The 16,680-nt window shown below is 32.2% G+C and overlaps 1 protein-coding gene across 2 annotated transcripts in view; it reads left to right on the forward strand.

The window, feature by feature from the left end:
* LOC106785189 (tyrosine-protein kinase Src64B) overlaps positions 1 to 16,680 on the forward strand; it is a 42,453-nt gene that overhangs the window by 23,823 nt on the left and 1,950 nt on the right. Inside the window, exons 2-5 of one of the 2 annotated variants that reach the window (XM_014745422.1) lie at positions 15,195 to 15,459; positions 15,582 to 15,773; positions 16,056 to 16,266; positions 16,364 to 16,617. In XM_014745422.1, coding sequence (XP_014600908.1) covers positions 15,417 to 15,459; positions 15,582 to 15,773; positions 16,056 to 16,266; positions 16,364 to 16,617 — 700 coding nt within the window. In that variant the 5' untranslated portion in view covers positions 15,195 to 15,416. The remainder of the gene's footprint in view (positions 1 to 15,194; positions 15,460 to 15,581; positions 15,774 to 16,055; positions 16,267 to 16,363; positions 16,618 to 16,680) is intronic. The other variant, XM_014745424.1, reaches the window with a different exon arrangement.

A 16,680-nucleotide genomic window follows, 5' to 3' on the forward strand; every position in this document is an offset into this window, starting at 1 on the left:
GTTGTTTAGGATTAATTAATTTATTATAATGTATGACTCTAAAATAATATGTATTGACGCGTGAACTAGGTGATCGAGTTGCTGAGGAAGTCCCCAGTAAGGGACGAAACGTTCAACAAGATCAAATAAATTTGTTCATCAAAATTTATTAACTGTCTTCAATTTTCCCTTTGAAACTCATATATATAATATATAACGTATCAATTGTGTTTTCACGAAATAACTATACAAATTAATTAAAATATGAAATATAAACCTGTGATCCCTGTAAATTCAGATCTTACATTAATTAGACTTACAATTAGATGAAGGAGAAGACACGATTAATAAGAAATTATTATTATTTTTCAAAATACGATTAAAACATAATAATTTATTTGAATTTCGTACATTTCAATTAAACACATATTACGCGAATAAATTATATTAGGTAATGTTTCATTATCTCACAAAATTCATATAATGTTTCATAATATATCAAATTCTATTTTATATGTATTTTCTAAAACATTTAATTATTTAATGAATCAACCAAAATATACATATACATATACTTTAACGATAGTAGTAGAACACTTTCGTGTTATATATATATATAGAATACAAAATATCTATCTCCCTTTTCTTTTTTCTTATCATCTTCTTCTTCATAGTATCTTTCTCTCTCTCTCTCTCTCTCTCTCTCTCTCGTTAGATGTACAGAGAGATGTTGTTCTCTTCTCTTCTTCCTCGTTTTTCCTTATTTCTTTTTCGTTTGTCGCAAACACACGGGGGCATCAAAGCCTTTGTCGGCGCGTTGGCCGGAACAACGAGCAGATTCGGAATTAGTACGGGCCGATGGAGGAGTTCTCCACGTTCCTGTTAGAAAGACTGAACAAGAGAGTGACAGAGAAAGAGAGACAAAGTGAGAGAGTAAAAGAGAGTGAATGAGCGAGAGAGACAGAGAGAGACACACAATTCTTCCTTGCCCTTTTCCACCCGCCAACAAGTTTCTTCTTCCTTCCTCTCTTGAGCCCCTTTGCACTTTTCTTTCTCTCTCTAATTCTCCGTCATTACCACGTTAATCGTTCCTCGACGTTATCGAGGGGTGAACCAACCTATCGATCTTGTTTAAGCTACGCGAGTAACTTGCAGCTTTAACCCTCGATGGTGCGCACACTTTATTATTACTTTTTTTTTTTTCCCCTCCTCCCCCCTTAGAACGAGCCAGACATTGTGAGCGTTTACTTCTTTTATTTCCTCTTTTAAAAATATAAAAAAGAGAATGGGGTGGGGGGGAGGAAGAGAGAGAGAGAGAGAAATGAAATAGTTTAGGTAAATCTCAGGTAATCTTTTATGTCCAACCCTTTCATGTCGTTGGGTTCTTTATTAAATGTTGTGTTTTATGAACTTGTTTTTTTTTTTGTATGGAAAGTATGAAAAGGATAAGATTGGATAGGTAAAATTTAGAAAATTGTATTATAATATATTTCGTTTTATGATTAATTATTAAAGAGTTTGTTCGTTTATAATAATCGATAAATTTATTCGAAGTACGGGTATTATGTGTTTGATTACGTATTATAAACCCGTATTTGTTCGTATACTGTATACAAACGTTAGTGTATAACAAATGTTCTTTTTTATTTGTTCCTATTTGTTATCGACAATTTGCATAAAAATGTATTTCTATAATGCATTGAATTATATATAAATACTCTTTCTATTCATATAATTATTATTAAATGAATAAAATGAATTGAAATATTTAAATATACAATTATTTCGTACGCACAATTGACAAAATACAACGCACGCGAATACAGAATATCGAGTAAAATCCTTTTTTAATTTGAAAATTAAACAAAAGAGTAATGGTATTGTTATGTAATGTATGTTATGTGATAGAATTTTGTATGGAAATTTGATACAAAATGCATTCTTAAGTGTAAAATATTAACATGAGAATGGTATATGCACTTACAAATTTTCATAACATTATCAAATTTTCAATCATGTTAAAACGAAAGCTTTGTAAATATTCTACATTGTATAAAATCATTTTCCAACGAGTGAAATCGTGTTATAGGAATGCAGTGTCAGAGAGTTGGTTTAATTGTTTTCTAAAATTTAGTATGCAACCCTGACGCAGTAGCAAAGTCATGCTTCCATGCAAAATATCAATCGAGATTATATTTACATTAACAAATTTTTAACCTTGCTAAAATGAAAGTTCGTAAAAGTCTACATTGTATAGGGTATTTCCCACAATTCTTGAACCCACACGTTAAAATTAAAACCGTGTTATAGGAATGCATTGTCAGACTTGGTTTAATTGTTTTCTAAAATTTAACACTCAATTCTGATGCAGTAGTAGTAGTAGTAGCAGCAACCATACTTCCATGCAAAATATCAATCAAAATGATATTTGCATTCCCAAATTTTCAATTTTGTTGAAACGAAAGCTTGTAAAAATTCTACATCGTATGAGGAATTTCCCACAATTCTCTAACCCACACGTCAAAGTTGAAACCGTGTTATAGGAATGTCGTGTTAGACGTACGGGGTTATCCGCAGTATTTGATTTGTCCCTTTCTGGCGACGATTTGAATCGTCACGTAGAATGGTCTCTCACAAAGTTGGACGAGGACAACGATGACTGCGAGAATCCTCCGTCGTTGTACCGCACCATACCGCACCATACCGCACCACGTCTCACCGTACCGGACTGCGATGACCGACACCGTGTCACGAAGGAAGTACCTTACGTACGCGACTTGAATACTATTCGGTCTTCGATGTACGACGTTTAATGTTCTCTTACAACATACAACAATGAATAGGTAAATACTCCGATGTGAGTTGAGAGAACACAGAGAAAGTAACTTATACTTAAATATCGTCCCATGTGTTTACCAACACCAATGACTTTCGAATTCCTCCCATCGAACATTTATGAAGTTATAAATGCACGTAAAAAAATAATCATTATTATCGTTGTAATACACGATCGATAATACAATATATACACCTAGTATAAAACAAGTATTTTTCTTTCCTTACGAGAGAAATTCTATAACGTGTTTCGAAGAATTAACAATAAGTTTTCATAATATTTATCATATATATATACATATAATGTGTTAAATAATTAAATAATATAATATTGATATATTTTTTATCGACATTTATAGGAATGAAATGAAATTCATTTCGATAAAGATAAATTACGCGCGCACATCGTTTATTCTCGTTACTAAAAATATTTCTTATTTATGCGTAATATTTTATTTTTATATTATTCTTAATGTCACTCTTATCAACAATTTCTTAAGAAAAAAGGGAAAAATAGTCTCTAATATATATATATATATATTTTTTCTCGTGAATTAATTACAAACATTATTTTGTGGAAAATGAAATATGACAAGACAGAATAAAAAAAGGAAAAGGAAAAGGAAATAGAAAAGGGGAAAAAAATACGAGGAAACATTTGCATAGATTTAACGCAAATTCGAACAACGCGTAACGCATTTACCCGCATTTTAATGCATTTAACGTGCAACCACACGACAGGGGACACGACACACGATTATTTATTGAAACAGGCGAGATCCGTATTCGCTAATCGGTTGGATTCAAAATTGAAACTCCCCATTGATAAACGTGTATTTGTAATCGATCGATCATCGAATCGATAATACCGGAAGAAAGGATTCTTCGTCCAGTCTGCATAAATGTACTGCGGACAGGCTGCAGACTATTACATCGTTCTTTGAATCCTTAATACTATTCTCTGTCTTTCCTTTCTTCTCCATTTCCATCATGGTCATCATGGAATCATTTTCCAAGGGCATGTTTCTCAAATGATTCAAGACGTTCGACAAAATCGATTGCTTTACGTTCGATTATATTGAGATTTAAAAGAATGAGATAACAAAAAAATTAAATGAATTTAAGTGATTTGATAAGATAATACATCATTATCATAATCGTCATAATACTATTAACATTAACAAACTTATCAAAATTATATAAAAGTCATATAATTTGGTGTCTCGTTTTACTCCCCTCCTTATCTTTTCATATACTTTTTCATCCGTGTAAGTAAGTAATTAAAAAAAAAACAAATTCCATAAAAATTGATTCTTACCATATATCACTCTTATCACAATTATTTTATATATTAAATAAGAAATGAATCATAAAACACACGAATATATATGATTCATTTTTCTTAACTAATATCGTTAAACTTCAGAATGTGATAATTATCAACAAATAATATATCATTATCATATCGTATCAACAATAACATTATCAAACCTATCAAAATTATATAAAAATCATATAATTTGGTGTCTTGTTTTACTACCTCCCTTATCTTTTCATATACTTTTTCATCCGTGTAAGTAAGTAATTAAAAAAAAAAACAAATTCCATAAAAATTGATTCTTACCTCACAATTATTTTATATATTAAATAAGAAATTAATCATAAAACACACGAATATATATGATTCATTTTTCTTAACTAATATCGTTAAACTTCAGAATGTGATAATTATCAACAAATAAATGCAATATGCATACACGTTTGTCTTCGTTCTCTCACGTCTTGTAGAACGATGCAAGCAAGAGATGAGGTCGAGTACCGAGAAAACGCGTACAAGTAGGTCCTCGTTCCGACCTTTTTACCTTGGTGACACGCGTGCGCTACCTCGATTAAAATCAGCTCTGGTTGATCCTCTTTCTGTCAATGTTTTTTTCCCGTCCAAATTTTTACACTAACGTTTAAAATGTAAATACAATGATGAATTACCAATTAATTATTATTAACGAACGTGTCATGTAAAACACGACCAACCTATCAAATTGTAAACTTTTTTCATTGACACTCCCCGATTATCTTAAAATAATAATCATAGTTTAAAACAAAGATATTTTTAGTCACGTTATATTTAAATCGTAAAACTTATCATTATTTTCCAATAATAAATTCAATCGTTTCTTTGATTTGTCTTATAATTATTGTTAAATTGATTCAAACAAAATCTTCATTACTTACTTGAATTTATTAGGATTACCCAAAAGTTCGTGAATTTTTAAATTAATATTTCCAAAGTAAATTTTACAAAAAGAAAAAGAAACAAACAATCCATTATGCAGTCTACATCGTAAAGTTTCAACACAATGAACGCACGAACTTTAGATTCACCCTAATGGAATAAACATTTCGTGATCGATATAAGGGAGTATACATAAAAAAAACCATCCTAAAAAATGACGTTAAAACGATGACATGTTTTTTCGTATACTCATATTCGTTTTTTTTTTTTTTTTTCAACTAAATATAAACGTGTCCTTGTAATACTTTAGAAAAACAACAACAACAAAATATATAGACGTACATTTGAAACGTACAAATGGCTTTCATTCAAATGTAGTCCAAGGAAGTTTGAAAAAACATTGGATAACCACCCCCTATTATGTAAAAATAAAAAAAAAAATAAATTAGAAGCTATTCCTTAAGTTTTGGATCATGAAGAAGAAGAATCTGTTTGTAGGTCGACGAGTCCTCCTCTTCTTTAAATCGTCTCCTAAGATAAAAAGAGAGAGAGAGAGAGAGAGAGAGAGGGCAAGTTACTCTCATCGGTTTTTTAAGTCGGGTCGACTTTTCTTCCTTCTTCATTTTCTACTTCTCTACTTCTTCCTAACGACGTCTATTCTTTGGGCCACCAGAAGAGAAATTACGCCATGACACCGATGACCCGTCGTGCTTTTCATGACTCAGAGACGTTTCGTGACGTAGTCGTGACTCATGACTCTCTTCTCTTCTCTCTCTCTCTCTCTCTCTCTCTCTCTCTCTCTCTTTCTTTCTTGCCGAATATACCACTCGACTTGAGGGACCATGATGACCGCTGCTTGGTTGCTTGCTTGGTTAGAACCTGCCAGGTATCAGGAGTGAGAAACCAGAAGAAAGATAGAAAGAGAGAGAGAGAGAGAGAGAGAGAGAGAGAGAGAGAGAGAGAAATAGAGAGAGAAGAAAGGGAGAAAGAAAGATGAACTGTTCAGGGGATCAATGTTCTCCCTCGTATACGCAAATATTGCGAGTTGTTCATCACAACGATCATCGATTATTTGAAACACCCGAGAAATATTCATAATAATTATTTACCATTCTTTATATTAAATAATCGATCAAACATTATTTATTTTGTCATTAAAATGTTAACTTTATATTGATATATCGTAAGGAAGAGGATATAGTCCAGTAAATTCATACGATTTTAATCGATTACGTAAAAATAGAATTAAATCGTTCCGAAAATTTGTCTTTTCGCTTTATTGAATAATTTCAAATGCGCACACGCACAATATTTTCTATTTCATATTATTTTATTGTACAAAATATACGATATAAAAGAAACAAAGGGATGTAATTAAATAATGAATCCGTATATTTGTTTAATTCAATAAAATATGTATTTTTAAATACACATATGTCAATATTTCATCAATTATTAATATATAATAAATAAATAGAAAATATTTTTCTATCTCTCTCTATATATATCATGCAAACGAAAGGTACGAATCCATATGGGATTGTACACCATGGGAATCATTTTACCCTTCTTTTTATCCGTTTATATACGTTTACTACAATACTTACGTATACTAGAGAAACCCTTTAGGAAACACGAAGATAGCCTTTCTCACCAAGTTCACACCACAGAAAGAGATACATACATATATATATATACATATACATATGTATGTATATGTTACATATATATATACATATGTGTAACAGAGAGAAATGCAGCTGCGGTTTGTCGCGGTTTTATTCCCGAAAAGGAAAAACGATCGTGCATACGGGCGGTGAGCATATTATCGCTTATGTTTATCTCTCTCTCTCTCTCTCTCTTTCTCTCTTTGGTGAGTTCTGGTATACAGTAAGTATCTTTGTATGTATGTGAGAATCGTTTCGTGTTGGCTCGCGGTGTACCACTCCGTCCTTCCTCGTAAAATTCAGTTTCGGTTTAACATTCTTTTCCCTCTCTCTCTCTTTCTCTCTCTCTCTCTCTCTCTCTCCCTTTATCTCTATATTTGTCTCTCTTTCTTTCTGTTCACACGACCAGCAACAGCAACAGCAACCTTCTTAATCGATGAGTTTCTTTCAACGATGTGGAACAAACCTAAGACCCGTAATAGGTAGTTGTTACTAAACGAGGCGTGAAACGATTTCTACTCTCTTTCGTTTATGCTTATAAAATCCGAACTTAGGGTGGATAGGGGTGAGGGGGGAGGAGGAGGAGGAGGAGGAGGGAGGTTAAAAGGAGAAAACGATAAATCTTATTATACGCGTTTATATACGAAGAGTAGCGTGAAAAATCGTCAAACGAGGTAAAGAGAGAGAGAGAGAGAGAGAGAGAAAGAAATGTGATCGTATATATTAGGTGTGTATACACACACACACACACAGTTGAAATGCTTTCAAGCGTTTCGTTCGCGAGCTTCGAAGAGATCTTTGACCTTAGTATGGAGTTTCGAATGACGTCACTTAAAAAAGGCACGGGGCCCCATTTCCGTACTTCGGATCCCTGGACCCATTCGCCGCCCGCCCTTCTTTCTTTCTTTCTCTCTCTCGCTCGCTCGCTCGAATATTTACATTATTTAATTTTTTATTTTACGTATACAACGACAATATCTCAAATTTCCTCTTTATTTGTTTTTCAAAAAAATATACAGAGAATTTACTTTGAATTAATTACATTAATAATATATTTTATTGTATTTATTAAACTAAATATTAATATTATGACTTTGTTGTATGTTATAACGAAGCTTCTCTATTTTGTTTGTATGTTTTTCTTTTATTTTTCGAAATACAGAGAATTTACGGTTCAACTAAATTAATATTACGAATTTGTTGCTCGGTAACTGAAGCTTCCATAGTTTTATAACACACATTCTTCCGATAGTTTTTTATTCCGGTAAAATATTATTACGATGGAATGAATGCAGGAGGGACGATCACGAAATCGTTTGAATACCGTTAGCAAACTCGATGCTGATGCGTTCTCTTATCTTTCGCGTTTAATACTATATATAAATATGTAAAAATAAATAAGGGAAGGCAACTATCTATCTAGTCATATCCTCCTCCTCGTATCGTTGATAATTACTAGTTTTGCAAACGATATCCCGTAGTTGTGGTAGCATCATCGCATATTTATTTAAAAACACACACAAAAAAAGAACCTTAAAAAAAAACTCAAAGATGATATAACCGTTTCCTTTTAAAAACGATTTAACTGTGTTAGTTATATATATATATATATATATATATATTGAATAAAGTATTCAATCCTAGTATATAGTAACGGTATTAAATTCGTATACATACACACACACATACACACAACACACATATATATATTTCTCTTCGTTTAAAAATATTCGAGAATAATTCGATCGATTATTATCACCCCTAGATATAGATATCCATTTATACATTCATAGTGTTATCGACCGATTATCACGAACCAATCACCATCTAGCGGTGAGAAGGCTGAACTAACTTAATAATAATAATAATAATAATAATAATAATAGAAAAAAAAAAAAAAGAAAAGAAAACGAACCCTTGGTGAATAGGCAATTGGCTTTTACAACCATCCCTATCAGTAATTATGTATACGTATCAAACGGTTATAACAATTTTTAGATTGATTTTTTTTTAATACCATTTTCTCCATCCCCTTCTATGTGTATGAAAAATTTAATATACAGGGTGTCCCACATAACTCTACTCACGATTTTTCAAATACTTGCGATAACCTGACAGAAAAATACTTTAAACAAAAGTTGATATGTTTTTGATTGACTATACATCGCAATAAAAAAAAGTTCGAAACAAAATTTTTTTTTCTAATGTTTTTTAAGGATACCTTTTTTTTTTTTTTTAAATAGCATTTTTTGAACCTTTGCAAATCAATTTGTAACTCGAAAAAGTATTCTACGCGTAGAAAAAAGAGTGTACTTTAATTTAATATCAAAATTAGTCAAAAATACTAATTGTAAGTGCTATTTAAAAATTAAAGGTAGCCTTACAAAACATTAAAAAAAATTTTTTCTGACTTTTTTTTATTGCAATGTATAGTCAATCAAAAACAGATCAACTTTTGTTTAAAGTATTTTTTTGTCAGGTTATCGCAAGTACTTGAAAAATCGTGACTAGAATTATGTGGGATACCCTGTATATATATACACATATATATATACAAATCTATATATATATATATTTACAGGATGTTTTAAAATATGCGGAAATTATTTCTAGGGTACTTTCAGTACGTTGAAATAAAGTATAGAAAGAAAAGAAAGACACGTTTGTATAATCGTTGTTAAATAATTATCATCGAAATTGTTTAAGTGTTTTATGCTCTCTTATCATAGATTTAATGCGTTAAAAAATCCTCCAGTTGTTTTTAATTAGCCGACAAACGTGAGTTATTAAGTTTACTCGTAAAATTAATCGAAAACGAACGGTCAATGAAGTAATACGAATTATTGAAAAACACACACACACACACGAAAAGCAAATATAATTCGTAAAACAAGATTATATCGGGCGTAATATAATTATATTTGCATAAACTTTGTAACTTATTACACTGGGAAATTTGTTCTTTCATCTATACATAATATATTGGTTTATAATTGTTAATATTCCTTTCCATCAATTATTTATATTTATTTTTAATATATATATATTATAGTTATATTTGAAACAAAAATTCGACCCATAGAGGATTAATTTACTATTCTTAAAATTATGCCTATATATATATATACATTTTGAAACAGCCCGTATATGCAGTGTCACTATCTCGAATTGCACATTTTCAAGGATCCTTGATATTTCTCGTCATTTTTTTTCTTTTCTTTTCTTTTCTTTTTCTATCCTCTGAAGATTATTTTTTCTTTCCCACCCCCTCCCACTCTTAAATAAAGTTTGCTTTCCCACGTATCTGAGAATGACCCTTCTTTCTTTAGATGTTTCTATTGTAATCGTATTGTAATCTTGCCGTCCAATGAATACTAGACGTAAAGAAGGCTACCGAAGGGAAAGGGAAAAGGGCGAAAGAAAAGCTCGATTCGTCGTCGTCGTCGTCGTCGTCGTAGTCAAGTAGAGTAGCTGCTGCAGTCTTCTGCATTTTCGAGTGAACCAACGACGACGACGCAGCACCAGCACCAGAAGCAGCATTTGCATTTCTATCGAAGTGCATCTTCAAGTGCCGAGAGTTCGCCTTGGCGTTGAACACTGTTTCTATCTTTACCCTGAGAAAAAGCTTTCTCTCTCTCTCTCTCTCTTTCTCTCTTTCTTTCTTTCTTTTTTTTGCTCATTTGAGCTGGAAACGATCCCACCAACGTGCAACGAAGACACTATTTCCCGTTTTACTTTAATTCCCTAAATATCTTATGAATTTACATTCCCCCTTTATGAATACCCCTCGGTTGTTGTCGTCATCTTGATTTACGAGACAGGATAAAAAAAAGGTTGGATGATGATATTAGAAAGAAAGAAAGAAAGAAAGAGAGAGAAAGAGAAATATATGGGGGTTAGGGGAGCGGGAGTTTAGAAATATAAAGAAAATTACACGGTGAAAGTTATTTCAAACGAAGAAATATAAAAAGGGAAAAAATGAAAGTTGGAGTTTTAAACATTTTAAAGAAAATTTGTTTACGATGGAAATTATTTCGAATTAAGATAAAAAAGAAACGTAGGAGAAAAATAATAAGAGTAAGAGAGGGATTAGAATTTCAAAAAAATTACACGACGAAAGTTATTAATAATAAAACGTAAGAAGAGAAAGATAAAGAGAGTAGTATATAGAATGGAAAAATAAAAAACAACAACGGTAGAAATTTAAATGAAGAGAGAGAGAGAGAGATAAAGAGATAGGGACAGGAAGAAACGGTAAAGGAAAGAGAAAGGAAAAAAAGAAAAGAAGAAGAGAACAAGCTAAATAGAACTTGAAAGAAAGTTTTTCAAAAGACGCGAATGATTAACTATCGAAAAAAAGAGAGAGAGGAATAATATGAAACTGTATAAAATAATTAAATAATAATACGGAGCACAAGAGAAGAAGAGAAGAGAAAAAAATTTCGCTGTTAAATGTGATTAATAAACGAGCAGAAGAGAAAATAAATAAAAAGAAGTTTGCTATCTAACGAAAGAAATAAGAAAGAAAGAAAGAAAGAAAGAAGAAATAAAAAAAAAGAAAATGAACGAACCAGCAGGCAGATATTCGGGGGTTACTACTTCGTTTTCGTATGAATCCGGGTATACCTATCCCTCTCTCACTAAACTACGATGAAAATTAGGGGTTGCAAGGAAAGTCTCCCCTTTTCGAAAGGACCCTGACAGACTGTTTCAGTGGGGGAGAACCGAAACGTAATTTGCAATGCCTTCGATGATGCCTACTTCTCCTAATGTCTGTCCTCCGATGTGAGTTACCGAAGCTTCTTTTAGTGTCTTCCGTGAAATTGTATCATGAGTTATGGGGTTGGAGGGTGAGTGGGAGGGTCCGAATCGTAATCTCAAAAACGAAATATTAAATATTCAATCCAATTTATTTTTAGCTTTTTTTTACTCTTTTGTTACATTAAGACCAAAAAAAAAAAAACAAAGCATCTTTCGATCTTTAATAAATTTTATATACTTTTTTCTTTTCTTCTTTTTTACAATTAAATGCAGATAAACAATATTACTTTAATATAATAATATATTAGTGTAATAATAATAATACAATATTTATAATTACATTTTTTTTTATATATAAAATCAATTTTTTGAAAAGAAAATTAGATTAAATTAAATGTAGAAATCTTAATTAAATATTTAACACGCAAAATAAAGGAATAAATAATTTGGATAAATACGTTGAAATATCAATATAATTGTTTCTTAATCCTAAATCGATAGATATCTAATTAAATTTAATATCGATACTAATGATATAGAGAAAGAGAAATAAAAGAAACAAAAAAATGAATGATTTAAAAGAGACAGGTACGTAAATACCTAAATACAGCCCTGAATTGAGATAATGTCCAATCGCCCCTAAAACGCTACCGAATGGATGTAGGGAAAGACGAGGGAAAGGAAGTAGAGGGCGGAGGACGAGAATTGTGAGGGTGAAGGGCGTAGTCACGAAATCAGGCTTTACGTGTTCATTCGAAGACGATATTTCGAGGAACCATTCTCTCTACAATCTTTCCTGATAAATATAACCCAAGTTACCGAAGTTTAAACGCTAACTAAAACCTAACACCCGTATAAATATACGTGTATTTACAGATTTATTCTTTTGCAAAGGATTAATAATACATTTTTTAAATTGAACATTTAATTTTTCATCCTGTATATAATAATAATTATCATAGTAAATAATTATATAATAATTATATAATAATTATTATCATTAAAACACCAAAACACGAGTATAAACGTTCTACACCGAATAGCCAAATGAATTATTACAAAAACATATAAAATAATCCCATAGTAATGTAATATAAGTAACGTGGGTGGATTTCCTTTTATTTTTCCAATATATATATAGTTATTGTTATTTCAAAAAATAAATAAATAAATTTAATATAATATTTACGAGCACGACTTTTTTTTTAAGAATTTCTAAAATATTATTTCATTATTTACAATTTTGATTTAACATTAAATCATAATTATTCGGACATGGCACGTGCCCTTAAAAAAAATACTTACGGTATCGTATGTAAGAGTAAATCAAAAAATATATATTCGTGTATAATTCTATTTTTTATTATATTATAATAAAAGAATATTAAAAAAAGAAAGTAGAAACCTAAAACTTCTTTTGCGATAAGAATCTAATGCAAGAGAAAAAACATTTTCTTTGGTCTCTCTCTCTCTCTTAATCCTTTCGAGATACACTTTACTTCTGTGTAAACATAGAGAAGAGAGAAACCGATCAACAAGAAACGTTTCTACGGAAAACTCTTGCAATATTAAATGTTTATGTTAGCTTAGCGCGTTTAATTCACTCTTCTCTCTTAAAACAATATAAATAAATAAATATATATATCTAATATAAAAAAGAAGTAACAAATAATAAAATAAATATCAGACGAGATAAAGTTTTACGAAAAGAAAAGCAAAAGAAAAATAACGATATACCATCACAACCCTTAACCCCAGCCCACCCCCTTTTCTCTCACCCGTTCTATCTCCGTCTCCTTTTTTTTTTTCATTTATGTCTCCTCTCTCTCTCTCTCTCTCTCTCTCTATCTATCTATCTCTCTCTTTCTTTTTTTTAATGTATTTTTATGGAAAAATGGATGAAACTCTTTTGGTAAAAACGATCGTTGCTCGAATGGTTCGTTAAAGTGTCGACGGCCGAGGTAGGAAAAAGAAATTTTAATTCCTCTTTGTCCATCGTTACGACAAAACGTCGCCATTGTTCGTCACACGAAAGCACCATCGGGATACGGAGTTATATGCAAGAGAAAGAGAGAGAGAGAGAGAGAGAGAAAACTACCGTGAGATATCGACCGACTCGTCGGGCGCGTATATCCGTTCTATGTGTTTTCATATATGACGGTGTTAGTGTAAGTTAGGGTTGATCCTGAAAGTGTTTGTGATTACCCATACGTACATACGTAATACAGTATCCCTACAGACATAGTTTCTATGGGGGTACCAGTGATGGTTGATGGGTGAGGGTGGAGGTGGGGTTGCCCATATCCAAATCGACCCTTCAACGTCCTTATTCCGTTCGATATCACTACGTTTATATATATATGTATATATGGTGTGTGTGTGTGTGTTACAATAGATTTAAATGTATGTATGTGTGTATTCGAGAAAAGTCCCTCCAGCTGTTTAATTAAAAACTTTGCTCTCGATGCTACGAATACGATGTTCGGATTCTAGCATCTTCCCTTATTACATTATAGTTTATTTTTTGTTTGTTTGTTTGTTTTATTTTGTTTTATTTTATTTCATTTGATTTGATTTGATTTGATTTTGTTTTCCACTTTTCATATTTATCATACGCAAGATGAATGGGAATTCTTACTTTCTTATTCGTAATTTCTACTCGAGTTATACTTTTTTATTCTTTTTTTTTTCTTTTTTTTTTTCTGATTCGACATCGTTGAATAATCTCTCGTGTATACGTGCGTGATAACGTAAGGTCTAGGGTAAACCGCGATTAAAGTGACTTATCACTCGAGTACACAGGATAATCGTAAGCTTTTAATAACGTTGGAAATTGCACGGAAAACTTGTTCATAAATCCTTGAAAGAGAGTCAAACTATTCTCTTACTTTCTATCTACCTCTCTCTCTTTCTCTTTATTTTTCGGTGAATACAATTTATGGGAAGTGTAATCATTTATTTCAAAGATTCGCATAGATTATATTTTTTCTCTTTCGTAAATTCCAATTGGAAAACAGTCAGAACGGTAGCCGTTCTTGTTAATAAGAAACGTCGAAGGTAATTTCGCGTTAAAATAATAGCAGCAGATGGGATTACATACTCGAGCGTGTTTTATCTTTCCAACTGGAAGATTAACTGCTTTTCTACCTGTATACATAAAAATAAAAAATAACTTTTTTATAACGCGATATATATTTATTATTATATATATCTTTATATCGACAAGTTAGTGACCATCTTTACCGACGCGTAAGAAAGGTTGCCGTTTTTCAGGGGCTTGGAGGGCAAACAATAATATTCACGATGAGGGGACGAAGACGACGACGACGACGATACGATTAATTAATAATTTTCTTCTTCCGGTGTATTTCCGAGAAATAATAATGATAGGAAATAAAGAGGGATGAGCGGGGAGGGTGGGAGGTATAAAATGGGGACAAGAGGAAGGGGGTAAGAAAGACAAAGAAAAGACGTTAAAAATAATTCTTTGAAAAATATGATATGGCAGAGATAGTGATAATGCGTTATTATCGAGTCCTATAGTTATTTTTCACGCTCGAACGATGTTGAGTGACAACCGGACATTAACATGCGACCTGCATCCTGCGATCGACCTCCATACCGATTCATTCCGCACGATACATTGACGATCGCGATCGAATGACGATAATCGTATCTCTGATTCGTTTCTCTTTATTTTTTTTTTCTTTCAATCGTAGGTGGTATAGTAGGACCCAGTGTATTCGCACAAACCAACACGCACGTAACTCACCCACGTACGTAAGTACGTTACAGGATGGACAACAGGTGGAGGAGAATTATTTGAGAAAAAGGAACGAAGAAGAAATGAAGAAACATTTGACGCGAAGAATCCTTACTACGTTCGAATGTTGTAACGAGTGAAATAGGTAGAGAAGGTCAGGCAGGAAAGTTTAAACAAAATGGGCAAGTGTTGTAGCAAACGACAGGAGCCTCAACCGATCGGTAAGTTTTTTTTTTTATTATTTTTTATTATTATGATGACGAGAATGCGATCACAAAAACGATATATTTAAACGAAAAATTGATTGATTTATTTTTTATTTGGATTTTACTTATAACCCCAGGGTACACGAAAGCAGATACAGGATTGAGCTCGAAACACAGCAATGGTGGTTCCTTGGACCGATACACAGCCGACCCAAATCAAAGAGGCGTGCAAGCCAGGGCGGATATTATCCGTCCAAGGCCAACACCTTGTAAGATACAGATACCGCAACAACCACGTAAAACAAGCTCGCCTGTCGTTATGCCTGCATGTGTGTATTATTTTTTGGTTTATGTTCCTCCTAATCTTCGTTTAAAAACTTAATTTATATTTTATAGTAGATCGATACCAGTTGTCTTCTTTCTTTGACTTTTTCTTTTATTTCTTTATATCCTTTTTAATTCAACTTTACGTTGTCCCGCTAATGCGATAGGTTGGCTCTATTATAAAGAGTGACGATGTGTTTTAACGCGTTTGAAAAAAAGAAAAAAAGAAAAGAAAAAAGCAGAAAAAAATCTTTCTCCCGATATTTAATTATCTTTTCGATTAACAGCTCATTCTCAACGAGCAAACAAAATCGTCGTGGCACTTTACAATTACACGGCACGCGAGAGCACCGACGTGAGTTTCGTCAAGGGCGACAGAATGGAAGTTTTGGATGATACCGAGCCAGACTGGTGGAAGGTTTTACATTTAACGACCCTGCAGGAAGGTTTAATTCCATGGAATTTCGTAGCGGTTGAACGTTCCGTTGAAAGCGAAGAGTAAGTAATCGTTACGATAATGTTTCCTCGTGTTTAAAATATCTTCTCATATAAGTTTAATGAACCGATCAGTAACTATTATAAATCACGTTTACAGTTGGTTCTTTGAAAATGTATCGCGTAAAGAAGCAGGAAAATTATTATTGGTCGATGAAAATCCGCGAGGTACGTTTTTGGTAAGACCAAGCGAACACAATCCAAGGGGTTACAGTTTATCCGTAAAAGATTGGGAAGAAGGGAGGGGTCATCACGTAAAACATTATAAGATCAAACCGTTAGATAATGGTGGTTTCTTTATCGCCACCAATCAGACATTCCCAACGTTGCCAGCTTTGGTTATGGCGTATAGCAGTGAGTATATAATCACTTAGGTAAACTTGATAATGTCGTGATCATTATTAGATAACTAATTAA

Source organism: Polistes canadensis, unplaced genomic scaffold (assembly GCF_001313835.1).
Source record: "Polistes canadensis isolate GaletaPanama2010 unplaced genomic scaffold, ASM131383v1 scaffold_46, whole genome shotgun sequence".
NCBI classification, from domain to species: domain Eukaryota; kingdom Metazoa; phylum Arthropoda; class Insecta; order Hymenoptera; family Vespidae; genus Polistes; species Polistes canadensis.